At 43.3% G+C, this 27,664-nt stretch overlaps 5 protein-coding genes across 9 annotated transcripts in view; 3 read left to right on the forward strand and 2 right to left on the reverse strand.

Annotated features, from left to right (window-relative positions):
• Positions 1-9: 9 nt before the first annotated feature.
• On the forward strand, positions 10-1,347 carry LOC6544778 (ADP-ribosylation factor-like protein 5A). The gene has a single exon (XM_001971648.3). It carries the CDS (start codon positions 551-553, stop codon positions 1,088-1,090), a length of 540 nt encoding a protein of 179 aa, XP_001971684.1. The 5' UTR covers positions 10-550; the 3' UTR covers positions 1,091-1,347.
• On the reverse strand, positions 1,331-2,725 carry LOC6545801 (ras-related protein Rab-43). The gene is made up of 4 exons (XM_001971649.3): positions 2,372-2,725; positions 2,223-2,307; positions 1,775-2,031; positions 1,331-1,721 (listed from the first exon to the last, which is right to left on the reverse strand). Exons 1-4 carry the CDS (start codon positions 2,582-2,584, stop codon positions 1,617-1,619), a joined length of 660 nt encoding a protein of 219 aa, XP_001971685.1. The 5' UTR covers positions 2,585-2,725; the 3' UTR covers positions 1,331-1,616.
• A 1,772-nt stretch (positions 2,726-4,497) lies between these two features.
• On the forward strand, positions 4,498-9,566 carry LOC6545802. The gene is made up of 4 exons (XM_015158296.2): positions 4,498-4,859; positions 8,064-8,436; positions 8,505-8,916; positions 8,972-9,566. Exons 2-4 carry the CDS (start codon positions 8,085-8,087, stop codon positions 9,243-9,245), a joined length of 1,038 nt encoding a protein of 345 aa, XP_015013782.1. The 5' UTR covers positions 4,498-4,859; positions 8,064-8,084; the 3' UTR covers positions 9,246-9,566.
• Positions 9,567-10,080: 514 nt separating this feature from the next.
• Positions 10,081-17,498, forward strand: LOC6545803 (collagen type IV alpha-3-binding protein). 3 transcript variants are annotated; one of them, XM_001971651.3, is made up of 9 exons: positions 10,081-10,236; positions 10,466-10,773; positions 11,712-12,104; positions 12,171-12,319; positions 12,579-12,639; positions 15,712-15,936; positions 16,001-16,232; positions 16,407-16,745; positions 16,808-17,498. In XM_001971651.3, the coding sequence occupies exons 2-9, from the start codon at positions 10,501-10,503 to the stop codon at positions 16,933-16,935; spliced, it is 1,800 nt and encodes a 599-aa protein (XP_001971687.1). In that variant the 5' UTR covers positions 10,081-10,236; positions 10,466-10,500; the 3' UTR covers positions 16,936-17,498. The 3 variants fall into 3 exon arrangements, with proteins under 3 accessions (XP_001971687.1, XP_026832446.1, XP_015013783.1); XM_026976645.1 differs by lacking the exon at positions 10,081-10,236 and having other exon boundaries at positions 10,338-10,773; XM_015158297.2 differs by lacking the exons at positions 10,081-10,236; positions 10,466-10,773; positions 11,712-12,104; positions 12,171-12,319; positions 12,579-12,639 and adding an exon at positions 13,512-13,870.
• A 671-nt stretch (positions 17,499-18,169) lies between these two features.
• The window catches only part of LOC6545804 (Down syndrome cell adhesion molecule-like protein Dscam2), a 44,322-nt gene continuing 34,827 nt past the window's right edge, over positions 18,170-27,664 (reverse strand). The window contains exons 15-30 of one of the 3 annotated variants that reach the window (XM_026976642.1): positions 27,137-27,573; positions 26,790-26,943; positions 25,484-25,601; positions 24,503-24,665; positions 23,638-24,135; positions 23,157-23,303; positions 22,528-22,680; positions 22,168-22,262; positions 20,771-21,821; positions 20,562-20,708; positions 20,298-20,502; positions 20,168-20,246; positions 20,016-20,088; positions 19,576-19,725; positions 19,282-19,450; positions 18,170-19,211 (exon numbers count right to left, since the gene is read on the reverse strand). In XM_026976642.1, the coding sequence (XP_026832443.1) occupies positions 19,064-19,211; positions 19,282-19,450; positions 19,576-19,725; positions 20,016-20,088; positions 20,168-20,246; positions 20,298-20,502; positions 20,562-20,708; positions 20,771-21,821; positions 22,168-22,262; positions 22,528-22,680; positions 23,157-23,303; positions 23,638-24,135; positions 24,503-24,665; positions 25,484-25,601; positions 26,790-26,943; positions 27,137-27,573 (3,787 nt within the window). In that variant the 3' untranslated portion in view covers positions 18,170-19,063. Of the gene's footprint in view, positions 19,228-19,281; positions 19,451-19,575; positions 19,726-20,015; positions 20,089-20,167; positions 20,503-20,561; positions 20,709-20,770; positions 21,822-22,167; positions 22,263-22,527; positions 22,681-23,156; positions 23,304-23,637; positions 24,136-24,502; positions 24,666-25,483; positions 25,602-26,789; positions 26,944-27,136; positions 27,574-27,664 lie in introns of all 3 variants that reach the window. The other 2 variants (XM_026976644.1, XM_026976643.1) reach the window with 2 other exon arrangements.

Below are 27,664 nucleotides of genomic sequence, written 5' to 3' on the forward strand. Positions count from 1 at the left end.
TGCCCACAGTTATCGATAGCAGCACTATCGATTCAAAGTGATATTAATTAATGACTTCTGCTGTTTACTTTCTTAATTAAAACTGTGTTAATTAAATTAACAACAACGGCTGCTATAAACCCACTGCGACGCTTAAACGAAGTCGCTTTTGACGTTTTGACGAAAAAAGGAAACCTCCCGAAGGAAAACTATCAGGAAATTGCTCACCAATCCCCAAAAAAAATCATATTTGGCAAAAACAGCAACAGTAATTAGGGTGTGAGAGTGTGGAGTGAATAGCTGAATAGTTAAATCAGTGAATAATTTACCGTACGGCCTTCGCCTTTGGAGAAACAACAACTAAGCCCAGCGTTCCCTTACACCCACACACACACACACACGGACAGACCACGCATACACACGCAGGCCAGCCGATAACCTGTGTGTGAGGCAATCGCCGTCATCGTTCGAAATCAAATCTCTAATCGGTGGAAACAACAAAAGCAGCTGCAGTAGCATAATCAACAATTGAATACATACATACATAAATAGCTAAATATAAGGTTAAAATATGGGACTGTTATTATCGCGGCTTTGGCGGATGTTTGGCAACGAGGAGCACAAGCTGGTCATGGTGGGCTTGGACAACGCGGGCAAAACGACCATCCTGTACCAATTCCTTATGAACGAAGTGGTCCACACAAGTCCCACGATCGGTTCCAATGTGGAGGAGGTCGTCTGGCGGAATATACACTTTCTTGTCTGGGATCTTGGTGGTCAGCAGAGCCTCCGCGCGGCTTGGAGCACCTACTATACGAACACAGAGCTGGTGATCATGGTCATCGACTCCACGGACCGGGAACGGTTAGCTGTTACGCGGGAAGAGCTCTACAGGATGCTGCAGCATGAGGATCTGAGCAAGGCGAGTTTGCTGGTCTATGCCAATAAACAGGACCTCAAGGGCTCCATGTCGGCGGCGGAAATCTCAAGACAACTGGACCTCACCTCCATCAAGAAGCACCAATGGCACATTCAGGCCTGCTGTGCGCTTACCGGCGAAGGACTCTATCAAGGATTAGAGTGGATCGTGCAGCGCATCAAGAACAAATGACCCGCCACACATGCTACGTACTAGCTAATTAATCATTAACGACTAGCTGTCTAGAGAAAGTAAACCAATTTTGATATGAACAATTTTTAAGCGTTTCCAAATTGTTTGAAAAGTTGTTGCCAAGCCAATTTTTATTAAGTGTAAAATACGTCCGAACAGGAGTCCCTTGATGATTTAAATCTACGTGTATATGGATAATGTCTAGGAGCTAAGCCAATTAACTACGATACTTCCAATAAAATTACAAAATAAACGAGTTTATTTCGACACTGTCGCGTATCAAATTGAATACAAATTACAAATAGAGAAGTGGACGTATTTGCCTCTCTGAGCATTGCCTTGTAATTGACATTGTTGGCTCGATTCGCTGATGTGTGAGATTGTTTGTACTCTATCGTCTAAAATAAATACATGGTTGTGTAAAAGTTAGTGTCTAGGATTAGGTTAAAACATTAGCATACTAAAATATAGCCACAAGAACAATTTGATCACAAAAGTAAAAGCAAAATAAAGAGCAGTGAGTGGTCTAGGTGAGATTGCAGGAACTGCTGCAACTCTTTAAAGGCTTTCCCTGACCCAAGGTGATAGTGTTTTCTGGCACCTCCTCCACATTATTAGCATCGTGTTGGCGCTGTAATATGGAAACATTATTAGTTTAGGTACCATTAAGAGCTGGACACCCACTTTAAGTTCGTTGGCCAGGCAGCGGAAGGCGTCCTCTACGTTCATGTTCTCCTTAGCGGAGGTCTCCATCACGAACAGGATCTCAGGTATATATTGACACATCTGACGCGCCTCTTCGAAGTCCACCTCGCGCTGCTCCTCCAAATCGCACTTGTTGCCTACCAGGATTATCAAAACATTGGAAGCGGTGTACCTGCGCACCTCTTCGATCCATTTTTGCAGGTTGGAAAAGGAAGACCGCTTGGTGATATCGTAAACTGTCAGGGGAAACACATGGTATTCAAGCAAGGTAAACAAACATCCCACTGATAAGGAGCTACGCTATTAAAATCAGTGCCAGGCAATCACTTTAAAGCGTTATGTGGTTATCAGTAGTACTTATTTGGCATGACAAATAGATGGGCGTATGCCTTCGACCAGAAACAAAAGATCCCGATATTGGACTCACCAATTAAGACCCCGTTGGCCGAGCGATAATAGCTTTGCGTAATAGTGCGAAACCTCTCCTGACCAGCAGTGTCCCAGATTTGTAGCTGAAAAAGCAGGGCAGGATATGAGTCATATTGGTATTGGGATTTGGGGTAATCCATTATGCACCTTGATTTGCTTGCCCTCCACGGCGATGGTCTTCATCGAAAAGTCTACTCCGATGGTGTTCCCATGTCGCTCTATGTAGTTCCCTGTTTTAAACCTGTCCACTATGCAGGTCTTCCCCGTCCCGCAGTCACCAATGAGGACGATCTTGAACAGGAAGTCGAAGTGCTCCTCGTTTGGCAGTGCCATCAACGTCTGTGGATTGCGGGCGGTCATCTTTGGCCGCCGTTCCTGTCCGTTAACTGGTCTCTTTTGCCTGCGCCCTGCTTTTCCAATGACAACAAAGTGAAGCAAAACTAATTTTATTGATACGCAATATCAGCTGATGTCAATCGATAGTTGACTTATCGATATGGAGGTCAAATGGTTATACTTACGGATTCTAGTTTTAATATGTATTGTACTAATTATAGTTTCTATTATGGTTTATCTATATAATTTGTTATATATTTTACAAAACTCATTGATCGATATTTAATTTTACATGTGATATCGACCGTTAGGTTTTTTCATCACCAATTAAAATATAAATCAAATGTCATTTACTTTTTTTAAATAGTAATATTTATTACTTTGTAAATTAATTACACTACATTAGGAGAGCTAAATTGTACTTTGTTCAAGTAATATTTATTTTCGTTCTTACTTTTATTGTAATAAAAGTTAAGTTTTTTATTTATAATCTAATATTAGCCAAGGAGTGTAAAAAGCATTTTTATTTTATTATATTGGATTTTCTCTTTTCAAATGTGGTCAAAACGAATTTACACGATTTTCCGAATCGTGTTTGCCAACTCTCACTGATGGCTTAGAAATGGAAATCTATTGGGCTGATTTTATCATTATGCAATAAAGCACTTAATATGTTGACAATTTATTTAATTGACTCACAAATGGAAAGCCCTCTTGCGTGCAAATCCATGTGAATCGAGGTACTTGCCCCGATTAAAGCGGCGATCACGTAGTGCAGGCTTTCTGATAACGCATGGGACTCCAATAAATTTTCACCACGTACTTTGATGATGGCGCCATTTGACGCTAAAGAGCTGGCTTTATGGGCTTGTAATTATTTACGATGTGTTTCGAAGAAATTCCTCGGATTTCCCCATGGAAATCTGTACAAAATGCAGACCTTGACCCACATGTCAACTTCTATCTCTAGGCAGCGAAACGAGACTCACTTTCAAACCGCAGCGGAAGCGGCCGGGAAACATGTTCTATGTATCTCACCGAATGCAAATAAGCTGACCAACTGCTTCGATTGCCAAACGAATTGGAAACCGCATGCCAGTTGCGCATGCGCACACGCACTGTCGCATCAATTTCGCGTGGAAAGTTTAATTGCCGATCTGGGGGCCAAGTCTTCCAAAGAACTTGTCCCACGATTAGCCCGATGCAGATGAACATCGTCCACAAACGCAAAAAACAGGGTCTTTAGCTCTGACTATCATCAGTCGCATTTCTAATGGTTTTACTGTACTCTAAGTGTCGGAAAACATGGAGAGGGTTTGTTAAACTGAATAATAATACGTATTCTCCGAAACTAGCATTTTAACATGTATGTTTTTCTTTTTGTTTAATCTTTACATTTGAAAAAAAAAACAAAGACATCAAAATGGGATTTAGGTAAATTTATACTTATAATGTTTACACTTACATAAATTTCTACATAAAAAAGTTATAATATTTCTGCATACATTTTAAAGTCAATATTGTGGTGTACTTATGCATCGTCCCGACTTTTTCTGGTTACACTTTGAAGAGAAATTAATTGACTGCACCCTGAAGCTGCAACCGCAACCTAGTTTCGGGCCAGGAAAGCCCTTACGATGGCAATGAGTCAGAGGAATGCTGGAAAATGATCGCGGCTAGACTTGCTCCCATCTCCTCAGCAAAACGTTCCACTCCCCCGCAGGTTGAGATCTTCGCCGCAGGCAAAAGGAAATCAAACAGCGAATTGGCAACTTCACACAGAGCTCGTCAGAAACACGAAGACCAGATCAAACGAATTTTTTGCTGGCCTGGCTGACTGGTTTGCCATTTTGGCTGGCGGGTAGCTTCTGCCCGACTACTTCCCCCTGGATTCCGACTGAAAAGCCTCGGAATTCTCGGCCTCACTTTTGCATTGTAGTTTGGCCCGTTCGTCGTTGCTTTTTATCGCTCGCCTCGACCGCTGGCCGCTTTAGTTGAATTTCAAACGTTTGCGCGCGCGGTTGTCGGATCGTGTCGCGAAAAAATAATCAAAAACCAAAATAAAATCCAAACGTAAAATCCAGTGAGGCTTTAGGAGACGCTTTTCCTTCGACCAAAAGGATTGCCTAGCGCAGTTTGAAAAGTGAAAAACGTGCTGAGACCGTTGCCTAGTAGAATAACCTACGCTTGATCTCTACCATTGAACTTTGTGGAAAGAGGAAGGAGGATTTTCCAACGGAAATTAGGACACGGGCAGCCTGACCAGTTTTGTCGATTTTTCCCAGCAACTAAAGATTATGTAAGCTTCAGACTCCTTCCGCGAAATGTGACAAAAGAAAAAATAAGAAAAGGAAAACAAAAACCCAATTACCTAATTGCCATGCATCCGGCGTTATCGTTTGACAACTTTCTACCCCCGCTTATTTTGATTGATTTCTTCACTTATGCGGAGCACGAACATCCACATTCAAATCCAATTTGAATCGAAATCCGGTGGACACTTGCACTTTCCTCTGTCGAAATTGCCTTTCGCAATAAGTGTTTTTGTTTTGTTTGCCGCATTTCTGATTAATTATTCAGCACCATTTCTCGCAGTGCGGGTGCAACGTGCCCGTTAAAACGGAAGACTTAAGCAACGAACTTTTCGGCGACTGTCAATTTGACGGCGATCGGGTATGAAATAATCAAAATTATTTTTCGATCCGAAGTGCCAGCGCTCACCTGCTGACCCAGTTTTCGGTTTCACTGCAAAAATTAAGTACATTTCTTTATGTCGCCGTTAAAGCAAAACTCTCCGAATTCTGGCAGACGGACATGGATACGTCCATACTTAGCAGGCGCCAATTAAAGCTCAGCTGCACTAATTCGCCATAAGTTGCCGAGGCTTTTCACTGTCTCGGACACTGTCTCTTTCTATTTCTCTGTCTCCTTCTCGACTCCATTTTCTGTCTCAAATCACTTCTCTCGCATTCCCACCTGACATTTGTTGCGTGTTTGTTGTTTGTTAGTGTCTGGCTGTTTTTTACCAAAGGGTAACTCCCCTGGCACATAAAACTGGCTACCGAAAGTTGTACAACTAATGCTGAATAATTGTAAATATATATTTAGCTTTTAATGTACTGACATTATAGGTTACATCACTAGACTTTGGGTGCTCCCAGTGAACTCTTTTAAAAACTGATGATAAATGTAGGTCGCGATGCCAGGCCTAGCACCATAAAACATAACGAATATGCAAAGCTGTTTTTAAAGATTTCTTAAATTACAATTACACTACTTTTTGTTCGATTGCTTGCAAAGATTCATTATTTTTCTTTTTTTTGTCAAACAGTAATTTCACATGAGCATTAAAATTTAAAAAAAATTCAGACACGAGTAGTAATTTTTTTATTCGGCTGAAAGGCATTTTAGCTTCGACTCAGTTTTCTGACTCCGGACATCCAAATGATCCCTGGTCAACATGTGTTTGGCCACCATTCATGGCCATAAGCGAGAGTCGCCGCCAAGGCGCCGCAGTCAACTGCTGTGGATTGGATTGGTTTGTCCAGGACTAGAGCGTAGTGGAGGGGGGATAGTGGCCCGGCAAGTTGTGGCGCTTCCTCAACGCACTTACCCAGTCGGAGGCACTTGCTCCGCCTCGTCCTCCTCCCTGTTCAGCCTAGATGGTGACCTCATTTCGATTTCACTTCTATCACTCTACTGCTATTAATCTCATCTGCATTTCGGCCTTTAGCGCTGGCCACGCCTACTGGCTGTTCGGTTGTCTGCCCCAAGTGACAACTTGAAACCGAGTTTGTTTAGGCCTAATTTCCTTGCAGCGCTGTCACTGCAGAGAAACTCTGCCCAACGTTACGCTAATTGATTTACTTGAAGGGAACACTAATTGACTAAGTACTTTACAATATTCGGCAGCTAAACTGTTAAAAAAGAAGTTAATTATGGAAACGTCACCTATTCTTCAGAAGAATAGTAATTACTTTTATTTTAAAAAATTGGCACTTTAGAAACCAAAATCTCATTTGGTCTTCGAAAATTGGCATTAGGCACAACTTCTGACTTTGAACCATTCTTAGAAATTAAAGAAATTGATTTAGGTGGTAAGTACACGGCTTAGGTAATGAAATAAAGGTGAAGAAAACGTAGCATAGGTTAGACTATTAAAAATCTTATTTCATTCCTTTCCTTATGTTTTCTTGCAGCTCTAGTCACAAGTACCTGTATCTCCCCTAACACCTCACAGGTATCAAAGATCTTGCACCACTAGAAACGCCCACCGGCCTGCTTGATATCTTGTTTATAACAGTTGTAACGTTGTCAAATTGGGAGAAACTCTGTCAAACCTTTTGGTAAATTAAGTCCATGAGTTTCAAGAAGTGTGTGGAGTAGGCTGGAATGCCTTGGTCTAGATAGCTATTGGAACCTGCACCTCCCAGTTGGCCATCAAATTGCAGCCTTTGGGAGAGTGCTGGCGAATCTGGCTGGAGCTGTAATGATCGCCCGGATCGCTAACGGATAGCAAACACTCCATCTATCTATGGACATCTCAAAGCGAACCAAACCGAACCGGCTGTGGCAAGTTCTCCGCTTAGTTGCATCATTGGTGGTGCGGTAAAAGTGCGTCTTGCTCCATTTAGATTCTATTCGGGGTGAAATCGTCTTCTGAAGTCAACAGGTTTCGTTTAGACTTATAAATCAATTTGTTAACATGCTTTCACTGAATACACACGCTTATTGCCAATTCTTCTTGCCCCGGCGATTGATGTCGATTTGTGCGGCTATAGCTGCAAGTCGTAATCGGAACTCAAGCTGCCAAGGCTAACGGTTTGAGTCAGTGCACCTGGAACAATGCCAAGCAGGCTAAGAAGTGTGGAGAAGCTTTCCCAAAAAATCGACATGAGCTCTAAGCAAAGAAACCAGTTAAAAAGATGAATATCGAGGGGGATGTTTCGAGGGGAAATCTAGTTAAGAATGCAGAATGGGGTAAGCGTCCAGTAGGTGAGTAGGCGCCATATGTGCGCCACCATTGCTGTTATACAACTGTTGTATAATGATGGCCATTAGGCCAGTCTTTTGCCGACTCAATTGCTAGGCAGTCGAAATTGGAATGGAAGTCCGTGTCTAGTCGAGTTTGTTGCCTAAGTCTTTTGTTTGTTTTTTGAAACTGCAGGAGCAATCAAATTAGTTTCGAAACTTACCCATATTGCTTACTTACTCCTAGTGAAAATAAAGCAATCGAGAATCTCCATTATAATAATGATCAATCAGTCTGTTACACTCTAATCACTATTATCAGCATCTAATCGTTATTATGACAGCATTTTGATAGTTTATTGATAGTTTAGCAACGAGCTTGGAAAAGCTGTTTAACACCAGAATATCTTAAGAACTGAAATGTTATGTATGAGCTCTGCTGATCTTATCCCTGAAACCCCTTAAGTAATAAGTTGTGTCTGTATAGCTGTTTCTCAAGTTTTTCAATAAAAATTTTGTATTACCATCTCAGCACTCATCACTTAACGTGACCATGGAGAACGTGTTAAAGCGACGCCATCATCTCCTCCTCCTACTGCTTCTGCCGCTTGTCATTTTGTGTCCAAATGCATTAGCACTGAATCGACAGGCGGATGCTAGTCAGGATTTGGATATGGCAGCTCAGCTGGCGGATGCGGAGGCCGTGGCCAGGCCGGATTACGATGCCGATTCCCCGGATACGCCGCACATACGCAAGAAGCGACTTATCTGGATTACGGATGATGGCAGATTGGCCTTGCCGCCGGGCACTTCGCTGACATTTGTGCCAACCATTGCGATGCCCCTGGTTCGACATCCGCCAGAGGGATTCTTTTCCAACCTGACCATCAGTTTTCCCGTCACCAGTGCGTAGACAGCTCTCAAAGCCAATGATTAATCAATTTAATTGGATTTTTGTTGTCTCAATCCGCAGTTGACTTCGACAAACTGGGCCTTACAGACAACCAAAATCCTCTTGGGGATCTGCCGCCGTTGTTCGCTCGTTCCTTTGGTCACGAGGCAGGTCACATGGTTGGTGAATATGTGGCCAGGTATCTGCATGTACAGCGCAGGAAGAGGGACCTCAGCGAGCAGCGGAGCAGAAGGAACGAGGATCATACCTTTAAGGTACACGAAGAGGGTCCAAAGTATCCAGAACTGCCTGCCGGACTGCAGCATATTTTCCATGGTGGAGAGAGGGTTCTGCTCTATGGCGTTGTGGAGGACTTCCTTTCCACCTTTGGCATGGATGGGAAGGCCTGTTTGCTGAGAACCATTTGCGAGATGCACTCCCGAAGCTTGGAGAAGTTTGGCGTCTTTGGAGAAATGACTAAGCTATTTTTAACGTGAGAAGTTTCCTTCTATTACAAAAATTCTTTATTATATAAATCTGTCTTATAGGGTAACCAAATCCCCATTTTCCGACCTCGTACCCGACTATGTGCAAGCCCAGGAGGTGGGCGAGGGTAAACAGGCTCCAGGAGAATGTTTTCCCTACTTTAAGGACTGCCCAAAAAGTATTTTTAAGGCCTTGTCCAGCAAATATAGCAAACCAGCTCCTGCGAGCAAGACGAAAAAGACAAAACCCACAGACAGACCGGTGGGTGAATATCATGAGGAGCAGGTGATACAGCTGCCCACCACTCGAGATCAAGAAAACAATGTGTATATGTAGAACAGTTACCAACTCCATGCGAACGCCCATTGTTGACCTCGTCTAGATTTTAGGATTACGATTGAATTGAGCGCGTCCTCAAAGTCACTTGCTTGTAATTAACGTGTACTTATTAATTTATAATTATTTATTTTACTTACGCAATGTATTTATTGTTAGTCCTAGGCGTTGTTAATTGCTTAGATTTGTATTCATGCTAGTGGTCTGTAAATAATTGCAATTGTGGCATAATCCCTTCCAACCAACAAATGAAATCGTGTCAAATGAATAGAGAATAAATTGCCCTTAAAAAGGTGCTCAAAGCTTGTTTTCTTTAATCTACCAGATTACGGCAATAATGGCGAATACAACATGGCTTTTTTAGATTTAAACTTGCGCCATAAACGACAATTGCTTACATTACACAGCACTGTCAGCAGTTACAAATAAAAACAGGCAAGTGAAGAAATATACATTACTTATAAAGGTCTGTATTTTTAAAGACTTCCTTTAAAATCAAATTTATTTAACAATATAATAAAGTTTGAAACGAAATTAATATTTTGTCCAGTGAAAACATTTTAGATTTTGGTTACAATGGAAGCTATTCAAAACACTCGAAGTGAATGTAATTTATAAAGAAAATAAAAAATGGTATTCCATATTCGGTTTATTGGACCAAAGCTTTCCTTATAGTAAAGTTACTATCTAATAAGTTTGACGGGAAGGTTTCAAATGCAAGCCTTGTGTATTTAAAAGAGGAAAAAGAAAGTTCGCAAGAAGGCACTTCCGCCAACTATCGAAAGTACAACATCGATAGCTCGTCAACTTATCGAAACTATCGACGGCCGTCAGCCCATCTCTAAGACAGCTTTGTTTTGGTTTTGCAACGAAAAAAACAGCAGCGTCGTGAGTTCTTTTCCGTTTACTTACAAAGCCTCGCACAAACAAACCAGCGCATTACGTGTTGCACAGATGTTTGCGGATCGTCGAGGCAATCAATAAGCGAAAGGTGAGTGCTCCCGGGTGGGGGACAGCTGCCGCTCCGGAACCGGGAAAAGGCGGTGCTCTGAGTCAGGCGATGTGCTAGCTGATTGAATTGGATTATCACGATTGGAGCCATCAACGAATTGCCAGCCGGCATTGTAGTTGTTTACATTGCGCGGACGTGGCGCAATATATTTTTAATCTTCTGCGGCAACCTGCTGATTAAGATACCCCGACACCGTTCCATTGTACAGATAACTTGGCAGTTGAACTCCGGAGCTGGCAGAAGATGGACACAAACGCTGGGGAGTCGGCATCGCCGCCATCTAGCAATGAGGCGGCGGCCGGATCCCAGTCCCAGAGCGATGCCTCCGAAGAGGAGGAGTATCTGGACAACAGTATCGAACTGAGGGGCTATCTCAGCAAATGGACGAACTACATCTATGGATGGCAGCCGCGTTACATAGTCCTGAAGGATGGTACCCTCTCCTACTATAAGTCCGAATCGGAATCGGATTTCGGGTGCCGCGGAGCCATCAGCCTGACCAAGGCCACCATTAAGGTAGGACGGCCGAGAAGAGAGGGCGGAGCTGGGAGCTCCTCCACCAAGTGCTTTCTATTGGACTAATAAAAAAGTAATGGGCGTGAGTGTGTGCGCATGTGTTTCCGACACATTAACTAACGATGACCACGACCTGAGGTCTCCGTTTCCATTCCCAAGCCAATACACCCATTCGCATTCCAATTCCGAGCGACGCAATCAATGCAGCGCAATCAATTAACGCGCTGGGCGACCAAAATAGACCAAATTGAAGTCATCAATGTAAGTGGGGTGCCCCTTAGGCCTGGGCGCTAGAAGGTCTTCTGTTGACAGGAGGGCGTGTTGTTCTAGGAGGGTGTTTCGCCATGAGTGTGTACTTATCTATTTATACTGTAGGAGCTGCCAAAAGCATATACACAATGCTGACTCACTAGAAGCGGCCCTTCCACCAATTGGCTTTGACTTTGCGAACACTGATCTTATTCAAAGATATTGAAGCCTTATTTGGTTTTTAAGAAATTTCCTAAAAGAAAAAAAAACAACCATCACAGACTTAATCGATCAAGAATATAGCCTTCATTGGAATACTGTTCAGTTAAAGTAGTTTAAATTACTCAAAACTAATTTATTGGCAAGTGATTTATTGGGCATTAGTGTTTTGACTTAGTGAGGTTCTACTGTAATTTTCATTTGCAAACAATCTTGTATTAGGGTGTTTTCCTCTTTGATTTCATGTTTACTACTGATTTGCGTTCTACTATAATCATCCATTCAAAGGTAATTAGGTTTTTTTCGTCGAACTTATTGTATTTCGTTTTAATAACTGCTTTCATAGCAATTTCCATTAAAATAGCAATTAATGTAGCATCAAATATAAGTACGATATACAGGTGCTTTGATTTAAGTTTACCTGCACCTATTTTGTACCTTTTCTTAAGTTCATTAATTTTCATTTGCAGGCCCATGAGTCCGACGAGCTGCGCTTCGATGTTGTGGTGAACAACCTAAATAACTGGTGCCTACGGGCGGAGACCAGCGAGGACCGCATGCACTGGGTGGATGTGCTGCAGCTGTATAAAGCGGACTCCGGCAGCACGGACACCACTTCCTTGCGTCGCCATGGTAGCACCATGAGCCTGCAATCGAACACCATCTCGCTGACCAGCGGCGGAAGCCTGAATAAGACGCAGCGCAACCTGCGCGAAAAATTCGGGGAGCTGGAGACCTTTAAGGACATACTATTTGGACAGATCGAGACTCTGCAGCGATACTTCGACGCCTGCTCGGAGGTGAACAAAAATAATGCCCAGCCACTGGACCTGGGCGACGGTCTGAAGTCCATCGATTTCAAGGTAAAGTAGTGCACTTATGGGGCCATATATGCAAAGTATACTAGGTACAACACTCGATTTTCTCAGGGGGAATCCATCACGTTTCGGGCCACAACGTCCGGCGTGCTCACCACCCTGCAGCATTGCCTAGAAATCATTGCCGAGAGCGATGAGTCATGGAAACGGAAACTGGAGCGTGAAATAGATAAGCGCCGACGTTCAGAGGACCAAAGCAAGTAGGTTGACCTAGTCGAAATATATTCATAGAAGAAGAAGCAATTTAAATTGAATTTTTCGTGTTTGCTTAAAAGCCAAGGTCCTATGTTTTCCAAATTCTCATACGTTTCTCCAAAGGGTGGATACTATTCCATGGTCCAATTTATTAAAAAAATGGTTCATAATATATTTACATTTAATGTATACATTCCCTTACCAAGTTTATTCATTTAAAATATTTTAATACTAAAAAGAATTCCCTTGGTTCATATTTTGCAGAAAGCTCAAGGACGAAGTCGAGAAAATGAAGCGCTTATCGTATCCTGGCCCAGATTTCGAGGTGAGTCCAAGTTTACAGCGCGTAAGAGCGAAAGCGTAATCGCATTCACGGTCATGACTGCCCGAATCGGGGCCAAACACGTTCCCACTGAAAAAGCAAACAATCACCGAACGAGTGGCGCGAAATTCGTATAAACGATTTGCGTGTGATTTGTCGGCGTCTTAAAATAAACCGCCTAGTTCGACGTTGTGTCAGAGATTTCATCATATGCAAGGAAAGTAGAACACGCTGGACTATTATTCAAGCGTTTTCAATTGGATTATGGAATGCCAGTATTTGGTTCCAACTTTCGGCTGACACGAAAATCCTGTGTTCGTTTTTATCTGGAATTAGGTCATGCAATATCGTTTTTTCCGCTTACATTTGTTGATCCATACCATTTCATTTTAATGGCATATGTCCACAATAGCTTTATAAAAAACAGCTTTCCTACGAATTATAAGTGCTCAACTTGGTTGTTCTTTGTGGCTCACTTACTTGGCGACTACTCAAGCTGAAAAACTGGGCGTCTAGACGGTTTCTTTAGTCCGGATTGACAGTTGGACGTAGATGAAGATCTACCTCGAGCCAATATTGCAGACATTGAGGTTGAAAAACGATCCAGCAGTTGGCTAGAGAGCACTTTGTACAAGGGGTATACTTACTTTTACATCCCTACTGAACTTCATGTAAAATCTTGTTATAAAATTTCTAGTTTACTGTAACAATTTATCAGACGTAGTATAATTTAGTAAACGTCAAGGGCGACTAGCGTTATTTGTTTGTATTTCGCCTACATTCACGCTTAGAGCATTCAATGTCCACCTTAATTTTTGAGCTCTTGCTTTAAGCCTGGCTTACAGCTGTCACGTTTATGGCTTGTGAGCTAGGCTGGTCAGTCGGCGGTTAGCGATCGAGTGGCCAACACGTAGCAATCATAAACAAATTTGCCAGGCAAACAATTCAAAACGAAACTGACTGTTTCTTTTTCGTACTATATTTGTAGTGGCATTTAATTGAGTGTGCAGATTGTGAAATTTCTTGCATTGCATTGAAAGAGCTATAATAAATATACAAGTGTACACAATTGTAGCAAATGCTAGTTCATGTTGCAAAAATATAAAATCGCTGCACGCATCGCTGTACAAATATACAAATTTATAAAATTATAAACAACGCCAACGTGATGCCCTCGGCGCGATTTCTTTGGCGCTCCGGCGGATTCCAGAAGGGCAACGTTAAAAAAATAAAGGTACACTAAATAAAAATTATAAATAATTTATATAAAGGACTGGAGGAATATTTTTTGTTTTTGTATGGAAATATTTAAAGGTGCACTATCACTGCCATAAGCAATAAACGTGTAATTGTAAAAAAGATACAACAAATATTTTGCAAATTAAATTTTGATAACATAATTAATCAATTAAAAATTTAGAATTATTTTTTTTATGTGTTTATGATTAACAATTCTATTTAAAATTCTTAATTTGATAAACTGAATGTGGAATGTTCCATATTTCAATATTATGATATTCAAGGAACTTAAAAAGTAAAGGGTTTTGATAAAAGCTTTAGTTCGCAAGCATTGCTATAATAAAATTATGTTTTTTTCTGTTAGTGTGGGTAATGTTGCCTAAAATAAGTATGATAAAATGTTGATAGTGGTTTTTCAAACAAAATTGGCCTCATTTCTGAGCAACCCACTCCCTGTTGAATGTTTGTAACTTTTGAAGTGCGGTGGCCAAACAACCCCACGCATTGATTTATTATTTAAATGCAAGAAATCCTTTTCATTTGAGCTTTTAGCTCTGCGGGCTTTTCGCTTTTCACTCTTAGCTACCCGCTTTCTCCTGCTCTCTTTCTGGCCATCTCTCTGCTCCTCTCATCCTGGCCAAGTTGCCAGTGCGTTTGAGTCATCAGCAACAGTTTGTTTTGGGTCCTTGTGCTCGACGGAAGGATTCGCCAGGACACAAGTTCGCTCGCTTCTCCTGCTTTTGCCTGCCACGCAAACCTTTCGCTCTCTTTGGCTCTCTTGCGGTCGGATTCCTGATTTTTTCCTGTTGAAAAGGAGCTTTATTTTTGCTGCCCGAAAACCTCTTGCTTTTCTTGGGTTCAACTGCAACATTTTGTGGAGGAGCCTGGTAAGAGAAGACACAGCGACGCCACAGGAATAAGTACACATATAGCCCATGACTTCATCGCTGGCCACTTGCGAGTGCCACTTGGCCAAGATGATGATGCACTCGACTTCACGCCGCTGGGTGTATTTATTTCACCGCTTTTGGCTGCGCACATGTCTACTTTAATTAATAAATATTAATTCAATTCCGCACAAATTCCATTCGAGGCATTTATTTTGCGCCGTTTGCCGTTCTGGGGATACACGCGCCAGTAGCAGACGTCAGAATGTGTACAGTGAACACTGGCTAGCACAAAATATACATACAGATACATATGTACCTTAAGGAATACTTTCGTGTTCAATCTTTTTTATCAACCGTAGTCAACCTTTTAAGAGTAATATTATAAATATTTCAACGAAAAAATCTTCAAAACAAAGTTTACTAAGTTTGTACATGGTTAACCGTGATGCAAAAATATAAAACCTATACATTTAAAAGCTTTATTAAATTTTGGCAGTATTTTCGTCTAGCTTATTGGTGGTTTTCCCGAAGAGATGCCACTGCTTTAATGGGATTCAAGTACCAAGCCCCGTCTGGCGGTCTTCTGCTTTCGTATTCATGGCACAATGATGCGCCTTTGTGTCCATTATGCTCGCCCAATTACGCATGCCAGCCGACTGCGAGAATCTCCGCCTGCCGACTGGTTAGGGTATGGAACGGGCGAAAAAACAACAGCATAAATTTGATTTTCTTGGGCCATTTGGCCGCACAAGTGTCGGCGATTAATTTATACAAAGCACGTTCCATTTCTTTCCAATTGGATTGAATGCGGTTTCGTCATTAAAATTAATTAGGCCGAACCTTCGAAGATGCTTTTGGGCTAAACTTCACTTAGTTAATAAGCACGAAACGTGCTCGGTGCTAATGGAGATGTATATTATATGACATTTCCCTTTCAATTTTGCAGGAGGGTCCACATTCCACATTGCCCGAGGATGAGTTCTTCGATGCGGTCGAAACGGGCCTGGACAAAATCGAGGAGGACATGCAGCTGCGCTTTAAGCTGAAGCTGCAATCCCAGATCTCCCAGACACTGGTTAACGTTCCACACGAGGCGGTGGCCGAAGGCGAGGAGGCGCGCGAGGAGTTCGGCACGGGTGCGGAGGCCACCAGCCATGCCCTGTGGCCGGAGGTAAGACCGGAAATTGCCAATCTGGCCCCCTAACAACCAGCCATTAATTGGATTTATCCCGCAGATCGATCGCGTGTGCAAGGAGCAACTGCACTACGCACGCGAGGGCGTTGGCCAGGACGGCAATGGCTGGCAAATCTTTGCCGACGAGGGGGAGATCAAAATGTACAAACGCGAGGAGGAGGTCAACGGGCTGGTCATGGATCCCCTGAAGGCCTATCACACGGTGCAGGGCGTGACGGCGAGGGAAATGTGCCATTACTTCTTCATGCCCGAGTTCCGAAATGACTGGGAGAGTAAGTAATTGCATTAAACTGGGTTTCACTTTTATTTCTTTTAGCTTAAAGCACGCTAAAATGAAACACTGCAAGGCTTAATGCAGCGTTTCGCTTTTAATATCATAACTAAAGATATGTGCGCTTATCTGTTAAAGCTTATCTAACTTTTTATTCAAATGTTGTACTCTTTAGCTACTTTGGAGGACTGCACAATCCTGGAAAAGATCTCGGCGGACACCCTGCTTTTCCTGCAAACCCATAAGCGGATATGGCCGGCGAGTCAGCGGGACGCGCAATTTTGGTCGCACATGCGCAAGATCACAGACAATCTGGAGCCGGGCGCCCGGGACATGTGGGTGGTGTGCAACAACTCGACGGAGTACGCTAAGCAGGAGTCAAAGAATGGAAAGTGCGTACGAATCTTCCTGACCGTAATCCTGGCCTGCCAAACCCATCTGCCCGAGGGTTACGTGAAGGGCCAGCCCCTGAATCGCAACGATCTAACCTGCAAAATAACCTACTGCTCTGTTGGTGAGTACCCTCGATCTTAAATTAAAATATCACATTTCATTTACGTGGGTTTCTATTATCAGTTAATCCTGGAGGCTGGGCGCCTGCGAGTGCTCTGAGAGCCGTGTACAAGCGCGAGTATCCCAAGTTTCTGAAGCGCTTTACGGGATACGTAATAGACCAGTGCAAGGACAAGCCCATCATGTTCTGATATTTGCCATAAGCAACAAAGCAATCAAAAACCAATCAAAGCTGAATCGTCTCACGTATTTGGCTTGAACTTTATCCTTAATAAGCCTCCAGTTTGTGGCCTCAACTATATTTTGAAATCTGTTTTGCTACTCCTTACTTCAATTCTATAACCATTTCGTTGAGTTTCACGACTTTGGTTCTTTTGTACAAGAGTGTTCTCTATGCGAAATGTTAGAATCGCTTTTTGTATCTGCGCTAGGGCAACTAAGATATAGTGTAACCTATTTAGCCGTAAGTTATTTGTAAGTGAAACACAATCATTGTATAGATCTTAGTTCCGAAACTTTCTATCTGTAATGTATATCTTTATGAAAATGCTTTAAATGCAACAATTGCAAGAATGATGTGAGGGATGCATAGCTACATATACGAAGGCTTTCCTTTTGGTGTGAATCTATATTATATGTATATCCGCATACGTACGAGACGAGTATATATATTCCCATACTCCCGCCCAGAAACACCGGTTTTACTCAACTGTCAAGTGTAAATAAATGCGACTTACTGTTATCTCCAAAAAAAAGATAGATCTTTACTTGGTTTTATCATATGTCAAGTCATGTATTTGAAGTTTTTCATAGATTCCACGAACTATTTTCAATGTACATAAATTGTGCTGTTTTAGAAGAATTTTCGTGTGTAATTTTACAACTTGCTTATGTTTTTTTCTTTCTTTTAATCGCAATGTGCCAAAACACCTTTTTTCAAATTTACAACCGAGTACTGCAGTTGAAGAGTATTAAATGCCTACAATTTTCTTTGGTTTTTTGTTGTGCAGTCTGAAAAGTTGCCTTGCCAAATGTGTTTATCGATTCTAATTAATTCGTTCAACTTCAACTTTATAAGTTTATCATCCACGACTGGAATTACGTTTACAATCTTTGGTTTTTACGTTAATGCTTTCTATATGTGTGTACTTGTTGTGTCATATTGTCATGTAATTGGTTGCTTGGTTGTTGTTTGTCGTTGTAGTAGCTATTGGAAAATAGAGTTATATATACGAGTGTCCATATGGTACAGGAGCAGTGTCTGTGTATCGGATGTGTATGCTATTTGGCAAATATTCGTCTATATCTGTTGGTATTGGGTTGGTAGTGGTCTAGTTTGAGCGGTCGCTTAGTTTCGGCTTGTGGAAATGCATGCTGGTTTGGCTTTCGGTAATATCTTCCTCTAACATTTAATACGTTCTTATGCTCCATGTATTTTCGGTTTTGTTGTATAATACGATTTTAGAAGTAATTGTATGACGCTTAGCTATGTACAACAGTTTCATAAACTATGTGAATGCATTCGTGTTATTGTATCCCCGTAAATTAATTTTATTTATTTAAGTAACTAGCTAACAGTTGTCAAGCATTCTGGTCGCAAACACTTACAAACTGATGCAAAACTTGAAAACTTGAAAACTGGAAACAAACAATGCAGTTCAACCAAATGTCCATAATTCACTACAAATGCAAAGAATTTCCGCATTCTCTTCAAATATCGTTTATAGTATTATTATGCGTATATAGTACTATACGTTATCTGCTTTTGCCCGACACTTCACATCTGCGGCCTGCCGCAGTTCACTTTATCATACATTAAATGCTTAAGTTAGGATCTATAACATTAATTTATTTATATTCCTCCGTCTCTGCGCTCGCCTCAACTTTTTCAAGCTTATCTTCATTACACATACGCAGCTTTTCAAGTTTAACTAAGCATAATCAGTGTGTAAATAAGTCTTATGGTTTATTTCTCGCGCTGTATCCATTCGTTCGCCACATCTGATGTTCGTTGAAAAGCAAGTTCCTTCTAAATCTGTTTAATATTTGATTCATTCACTTATCTGCAAGTCCGCTCTTTTGTAAATAGTTGAAATGCATTTCATTTACTGACTTTAGGTATTGTTTTCAATTTTTTTTTTATAGCTGGAAGTGATTTTCTTTGAAGTCTGTCGAAATTTCAATACAATTTCGAAATTGTTTCCTCGTTTTTGGGTGGATTTACAACAAATTGTACAGTTTCGTTACGCGCGATTTCCGTTTATACATTTTTGTAGTTTAAGATTACGTTTAAAAATTAACTTCCTTCGTCCTGGGGGCCTAGACATTTATCTGGAAAGCCTCCCGGTGTAGTTTCTGATTGGCACGCATTCGTGGCGACGTCTGGGTCTTCGTCTTGTCGTTGGCATCCGAAAAACGAGCTGGTGGATTTATGTGGTCCTGATAGTTTGGTGGATAGTTGGATATGCTAAACGTACAGGGTTCTGATTACGTAAGTAGCGGCAATCGACACATGGCATTTTAACGAGATCACTTACCTAAAAGTAGTTTCTTCGTTGTGGCTGGAATAACCACTGGAACTTCGCACGTGCCGTTTTCCGCTGGTGCCCGGCTTTCCGCTCTTCCGGGCGGCGAAGGGCGGTTTCGATTTCCGGGTCATACTAGTGGGCGTGGTTTCGGAGGAGGACGAAGTCTCGTCCTGGGTATCTGAAAGTGCAAAGGCGCCCTTTAGTATTACAGTAAGCTACACTTCGTTTAAATCTTCTAACTACGAGTATAGTATATAATAGAACTTCAGAGATGGTATACCGGGTATTCTCCTGCAGACTTACCACGTTGTGCACGATACTTGGCCGAGTTTAGAGCGCGCGCAGACACATCATTGTCGGACTCGGAGCCGAGTGTGTCATATTCTGTAATTGGGATGTGAAGCGTTAGGATTTTCCTAACTTCGGAATCTGTTGAACCTGGATTGTCCGATTCTAAAAAGTTTAGTACGATTCGATGGATTTGTACGTTGTTTGTTGGTTTTTATCGAGATGATGTACGAATGTGGGTGGAGAAAAACGTTGAGAGCAATGAGAAAAAGATGGGTTAAACCAAGGGCTCGGTGGATCGTTTGGATTGGCTTCTGGATGGGTTTGGGTGCGAGACTGTGACAAGCGATGATTCAATTTGGCTTACAGCTAGACGGAATCAGTGGATTGGCGGAGGGACACGGGGTTTGTACGAATGACAGGAGGGGTGAACGTTAAGACCATGTCATAGCTACCTTGGCTCTCTGAATGAGGATCCCTGAGACGACCCACTTTTCGCCGCACCTTGGTGTACTCCGGTTCCTTGGACTACGTACAGATACATGATAATTATCAACAATACAGTGTCTTGTATCAATAAGTTATTGGAGATGGCTACTGTACTTACGTGATAGCTTTCCGGCTTGACATCGTGGTAGACAAAGGATCCGCGCACCGAGTGGTAGGGCCCACTGTAGACATTGCCGCTGTAGGAGCTCTCGCTATAAGTCTGTTTGTTCAGTTGAAAGGTTGCATACGGGCAGATGTCCTCGATGTACTCGTTCCCCTCCGCCTTGCCAAAGCTGCCGGAATCATTGGAGTTGGATCCCCGTGGAGCGGAGGTGCCCGGATTACATCGCACGGCTAGGTACTGTTGGTCCCGATTCTGTTTGTTCTGCAGATTGGCCAGCGACGGCGACTCCGACATCGAGGAACTGGCCAGACGGGCCTGGCTAGCTAGCTCTGTAATATAAAAGCTATAACTACATGTTCCATTTTAACTTAATCCGTTGATCCCTTACTTCGCTTTCTGAGAAATAGCGCGGCACCAATCAAAGCCAGCAACATCAGGAGGGAAAAGCATATGGGCAGCAGTAGCTTAAAGTTGGCATAGAAGGGCAGGTCGCTCAGGTGGGATACAGGTGTGGAGTGGTCGTTGTTATAGATCACTAAAATATAAAATGCGTTTTTAAATATCCCATCTTAAGAAGAGCGTTGTTTGAGAGCCTACCTCCTTGTGTGGACAGCGTGGTAAAGTTGTAGATGGCAGTGGTGGAACCGGCATTATTGTGGGCCGTGACTTTCAGTTGGTACTTGGTGCCGGGTACCAGATCGCTCACCGTGTATATCCTTTCCGTCGGCGGAATGTGATTGGAGACCACCGCCCACGAGGAGCGGCCATAAACCCTCGACTCGATCATGAAGTACAGGATGCCGCAGCCACCATCTCCCCAGGAGTCCAGCCAGCAAGTGACGCTCGTTGAGTTATTGGTGATCATCTGGGAGTGCTTTGGTTGCACGGGTGGATTTCCCTTCGTATAGGAGTTGACTATGTCGCAGGGTAAGCCCGTTCCAATCTTATTGTAAGCGGTTATATACAACTGGTATCGAGTGCCACACCACAGGTTGGTCAGCAGGTGCGACGTGGTCTTCGAGTCCACCTGCAGCTCCTCCCAGTCCCCATTGTCGCGCTTGTAATTGATCACGTAACCCAGAATGGGACTGCCACCGTGACTATTGTCCATCCATTCCAGGAGCAGACTGTCCGTGTAGGCATTTATCACCGTGAGATTGGGTGCCTCGGGTGGCACCTTCACCACAATGTTGTACACGATCTCGTCCTTACCCCAGGTGTTCTCCACACTGCAGGTGTAGTTTCCCGCATCACTCGCCTGGCACTCCTTCATGTAAAGCGTGCCATTCTTGGCTATCGTCTTGCGGGCACTCGTCTCCATATTGTGGCCATCCTGGCGCCAAATGGTAACGGGAGCAGGGGCTCCCACCTTTCGGCACGGCAGCTCCAGATGCTCCTTCCAGGGCGTGACTATCCGCTGGCTGAAGGACACAATGCGGGCGGGCACCTTGTTGTTTGGCGGCACCGTGACCACTTGCGTCTTCTCGCCCTCGCCCATCTTGGTGGAGGCAGTCAGCCAGAACTGGTACGTGGCCGACTCCTGGGTGCGCACCGTCTCGTGCATCTCCACGAATGGACCTAGGAGACGCTTATGGGTGCCCTCCTCGCGTCCGCCCTCCAGCATGGACATGTAGAAGGTGTAGCCCGTCTGGAATGCAAGAACGGGTCGAATAATAGTATTTATAAGCTGTTGATGATTATATTGATGAACATGTAGAAGCGCCAAGCAGTTTCAGAGGACTCTGACTGTTCCCGAACATTAAATTTCTTAGATATTGGTCAGAAATGGACCAATGCTAATACCAAACTCTCTTTCAAAATGTTCAATAATGTTATTTTTGAATATTATCTTTAATAATAATATTATCCCTCCTCTCCACTTGCTTTTAATGGGCAACATATTCCTTTTGATCCTCAAAAGGGCTGACCTTGACGAGACTTCCCTAACTAATCCAATGATAACGAGCCCTGGGTTATTACAAAAATATACTCACAATGTCACCATTGGGCAGGTCGGGCGGCAGCCAGGATATTATGATTTTTGTGCTCGACGCGGGTATCGCCTTGATGGCCTGCGGGGCGGAGGGCACTGCATTCCACGATTGCGATTGCACAAATAAATGAACGTATATATGTACATAGATATGGTATATAAATAAATGTATGTGTCAGCAGATGGTGGTCGTGTGCACGGTGTTGCATGGAAATTGCCGGCGCGGCAGCGACAACGAATCGAGGTGGCTGGCGAGGATTGGGGATGAGCAGGGGCGCAATGGGTACGATGGCTGGATTGCTGGATGGGATTGGGGGTGTGCCGCACCTCGTTCGCGTTCATTGAACCGAACGCCACTTACCATCCTCGTGGGTGCGGCAATAAAACGGTTTGGTTTTCATGCCATCGCCTACTTTGGTGTAAGCCAAAACCCAGACCGTGTAGTTGGTGTATTTGCGCAGATTCTCGATGGTGACGTATTGATTTGTTGACTTGACAACCTCCGGATCGGTTTCTGAGCACGTGCATCCAAAGCAGTGCAGGCGGCGAGAGAAGGAGAGACAAGAACAATTAGCGCTGATTGGAAATATGAGGACCATGAAGTGGGCTAATTAATTGCCGAGTGCCATAAATTTCAAAAATAAGTTGGCCAAGAGGCTGTGGTTTTGGTCGACAGCATTCTGGTCACATTCCAGCGTGGTAATTGACCAGCGCTGCTGTGGCGTAAATGCATTGAAATCCCCATGAAACTGTCGTACTTTACTGGTGATGAGATGTTTAATTGCGAATTAAACATAATGTAAGCAGCCACGAGTCTCAGCTTAATCAACATATTTTTTGTGAAAGTTACTTTGCAAAAAATATACAAAAGTATTAGCTTATTCTTACATTTAATGCACTGGCCGATTCAAATAATTTTACGATTGATGGAGCATCGAATTAAGCTGTGCCACAATGGCCTCTCAAAAGCAAATTTCGAGGCAGACTTACCGTACAGCTCGTCCACCGATATGTAAAACACTTTGTAGCCCTTGATTTTTCCATTTTGACCATCAACGTCCGGCGGTGACCAGGTGATATAGATCGATGTGGAGCCCAGGACATCGCACTGCGGCGATTCAGGCGGCGATGAGGGAACTGCAGAGGAGGGCAAAGAGCTTGTTAAACGATTTTCTTGCACTACCAAAATACTTATGATGTTCGAGTAAATTTGACTCAAAATTTTTTTAATTCACCCCCAAATTGTTTTTCTATGATTTGAAGCACTAAGATAATAAATGTGGTTTTCATTTCCCTAGACACTAAGGAAAAACACCTCGGATTTCTTGATTTTTCCGAGTGCATACCGTGACTCCCTCTCGAAGTCAGCCGTGGTCCAGGTCAAAATTCGTGTACGGCCAATTAACAAAAGCAATCAATGTCAGCCCAACCCAACCGAATCCCACTGCCCCATCCCACCTTCAACACTCACCGTCCTCCATTGTTTGCACGGCAATCTCCTTGCTCGGTGGTCCGCTGCCCTGGCTCGTGTAGGCCTGGACAATCACATGGTACTGGGTGAACTTGTTGAGATTGGCCAGCACCGTCTCGCCACCGAAGTGGGAGCGCACCTCGACGGTCTTGAAGCTGAATCCCTGCGTGGGATTAACCTCCTTGTCCTCGGGCGTCAGCGACATCTGGTAGCCCACGTAGTAGCCGAGCAGGATGCCGTTCCAGTGATCCCGCTCCGGTGCATCCCAGGTGACGAAGATCTCGGTGGAGCTCTTGGGCTCAGCTCGCACGGCTAGTGGTGGACCCGAGGGCACCTCCTCCAGCGTGGTCACCTGCACCACCTCCGAGAACTCGGAGGCACCCAGCTTGTTCTCCGCCGACATGCGGATGTGATAGGCCTTCGCCGGTCGCAGCTGCTGGATGTTGATCACGGTCTGGGCTCCGGCGATGGTCAGGTGCTCCGCATTCTGCCAAATGTCTGAGGGCGAGAAGAAATCTAATTATTTGTGTATTTTAATAGTCACATGTCGGCAGAGTTCAGTAAATTATCAATTATCAATTATCAAAAAAGATATTTAATTCTTCGTCAATATATTTTACTCCTAAAATATTTGTTAATGTTTTTAATATTTTATTGTATTCTTTCGAGTCCGTACAACTAGGCGGATATGCCATATTTTCCCTGGCAATTACTAGGCGGATACGTAATATTTATAAGACATTTGTGGGTAGTGTATGTTACATATTTGGCAATGAAGTCACTGAAGATAATTGTAGATGCCATTTGTCTTATATCAAAATATTCAAATTTATATCACCTTACGGACTTAATATTCCTTTCCTACCTGATATCTGTTTGTAGTAGATGTGGTACTCCTCGATGGGACTATTTCCGGCAAAGGGTTGGCTCCAGGTGAGCTGGAGGCTGCGCGACTGCTGCGAGTTGATGCGGAGGTTCTTCGGCTGCTCGGGCACTTCCTGCACGATGAGCTGGATTGACATCTCGTCCTGCCGAAATGGAAAATCGAATGGACTTGTATTAGTTCCGCCTAGCTGACGTTGATGATGATGGTGGTGGTGTATAATGGATAATGGATATGGACTTGGGCCGAGTTAGCGCTTTAAGAGTTCATTTGCGCCTAGTGGGGGTCATGACAGGCAGCCAGTTGCAGCTGCTGTTTGAGTCTCATTCAAATTGCCATAAATTAGGGCTAACAGCAGTGGTGGAAGGGGAGAAGAGGGTCTCTGGGCCAACTTGCAGACAGACGGGGCTGGGACAAAACTTTTTTGACAGTGTGTGAGTTGTGCCAGCCAGCCAGCAGCAAACTTGTAGATTTTGTACACCGCAAACATTAAATTTGCTTAACTATTTTAATTCGCAGTATTGGCCTTGTATGAGTAAGCCAAAAAAATTAATATTTGAAAGCTTAAAATTAAGAAAAATTATAGTTTTAAAATTCAACAGCAAAATGTTAAAAATGGACTTTCCATTAAAATCCAAGAAAGAAATCAGCCTGGTATACTTTTAGGCATATAAATATGTAGACATTGCTGTGATATTGATGGGGCTGGTTCTAATGGCTTCTTGGGTTCTGCGAATACATCTAGAACATGTTGAGCGTATTTTAAGCGTATTTTTCCGTGTATATCCAAGTGATTTATCGCTCTCACAGAGCTGACAACGTTGCAAATAGCGATCGAAATGAACTAGAGCTCGGCCCAATTCCATTAGTCCACCGACAGTTTGATTTAAGTCAACTCGATACATAATAATATCAGGGGCTCGGTGTCGTGTGCCACACAAAAGTGTCAGCCTTGCAACTTACCTGTCCGAATGCATTGCTCGCCTGACAGATATAAATGCCCGTATCCTGGCGATATGTGTGCGAAATGCCCAATTCGGAGACCATGCCGTCGTCGAGCACTTGATCTCTTATTGTGTAGCTATGTGTGTGTGTCGTGTGATTTATATGCAAGTAAATGCAGTCAGGAGACACGGACGCACGGATACAGATGCAAATACAGATGCACGCCAGGTGCAGATGCAGATACAGAACCAGATACACAGATGGAGATGCAGATACGGATACGTGGATGTGGATGTGAATGTGAATGTGGGATACGTGTTTGCGCAACGTGAGCGATGCAATGCAATTTTATAACAATGTTTTCCACGTTGTTGGTGTGCCAGTTGTAGTTTTGTTGACAAAGACGAAGACGTACGAGTCCGAAATGCGCACACAGATACGCACATGCACGCACACAGGCGCACGGCACACACGTGGCATTCGTGTGCGTGTGCAAATGGCATAAATAAATAAAACGCATGTGCATATTCAGTTGTTTGCGAAGCCAAAGGCAGGTGGTAGTGTATGTGTGTGTGTTTGGGGGTGTGGTGGTGTGGGGGTGTGGTGTGGGCCGGAAGAAAAGAGAAAGCCGGAAATACATATACATTAAAACACTTACGATACACAAATACACAAGGAAACAAGTGGGCACTAAAATGGAACTGAATCTCCAGCTCGAAGGCCATGGAAATGGCATTTCTAAATAGCAAATGCAGGCACAAGTTTTCTTTTGCATTGGATGGTCTTTGTGAAGTTCTTGGAGCGAGGATACTCGGAAAAATAGTTATCAACTCAAGACTTGGATTAGATTCCAAGCGAAGTGCTGACCTATTTCCCCGTTTTTAAGTTGTGCTCATAATTGGCAAAAGTTGTTTAAGATTGTGATATTTCATATTTATATTGATATTGATGTTCACACTCGAGAGAATCAAATAGAAATTTTTCAAAGTGTTTGGCAAATACGCTGGGGAATTGAAAGCCCTTGATTAGAGTCTGGCATATGAGAATTCTCATTGCGAAAATATGAGGCAGACACAGAAGGACTGAAAACTCATTGCCTGGTGAAAATTGAGTTAGGTCTTGGCCAAGTGCTGGTATCCCTGCCCAGCTGCAGAGCACCAGATCTGGAAACGAAATCCAAGCCCACACAGAACTCCTTTAATTAAAAGCAATTTGTTGTTTGCAATCGACTTGGAATTGATTTCGCCAGACACGCAGACACTTAGGAATGGGAAAATCCCTAAAAGTGGGCAGGATTGGGATTGGATTGGATTCGCTCTCTTACCGGGAATCCAGCGACTCGTCGAGATACTGTTGCGTTGCCTGGATTTTCCATTTAAAGTCGATGGGATTGTCGCCCTGCACGTTGCACTGCACATGGACCTGCTTTCCTTTGGCCACCGAAATCTGTTTCGTCTTTGTCTGAAAGTGGGCGGGCACTGCAAGAAAAGGGGCGTGGCATTAAATTAGTGTTACAATATGCAGTCTGAGCTCAATCCCATTTCAAGCAAGTGCAGAACTTCAATATTATCTAATGTTCTTTAAGGCCAATTGAGGCAAAGGCTTGTTATCAATTCCTTAAACGTTTCATACAATTATTGTTACGTCACAACTACTCAGGAATGTACTCACCATTCACTTTGAGGAAGATGACTTTGCTCACACCGGAACCAATGTTATTTTTGGCCTCGCACAGGAAGTGTCCTTGCGACTCCTTGCTGATCTTCTTGAAGAAAATGGTTCCGTTCGGAAATAGCTGCACTGTGGGCTCGTAAAGGAAGTCCTTGTACTCCCCTGGCGTTGGTCCAATCGCCTTTTTCCAGGTAATTGTCGGTGTGGGGTATCCTGAGGACTGACAGTGCAGAAGGACATCTGCCCCCGCCTGGGCACTCGAGTCCTTTGGCTCCAGGATCCACTTGGGCGGCACATTCACGGTCAGGGGTACGGTGAACCTTTCCGTACCCGCCACATTGCTGGCAATGCAGGTGTAGTTTCCGGAATGGTCAGAGGATATGTGCTCGATGACCAAACTTGCCGAATACTCATCCAGGCGACGGAACACCTCATTGCTGTTGAGCAAAAGGAAGTATTTATGGTTCAGGGTGTTCTTCAAAAATGTTTCCCAATTATTTAGACTAAAAGTGAAGTTAACAAAGTCTA

This window comes from Drosophila erecta, unplaced genomic scaffold (genome assembly GCF_003286155.1).
Source record: "Drosophila erecta strain 14021-0224.00,06,07 unplaced genomic scaffold, DereRS2 tig00000021-arrow-pilon, whole genome shotgun sequence".
Taxonomy (NCBI): domain Eukaryota; kingdom Metazoa; phylum Arthropoda; class Insecta; order Diptera; family Drosophilidae; genus Drosophila; species Drosophila erecta.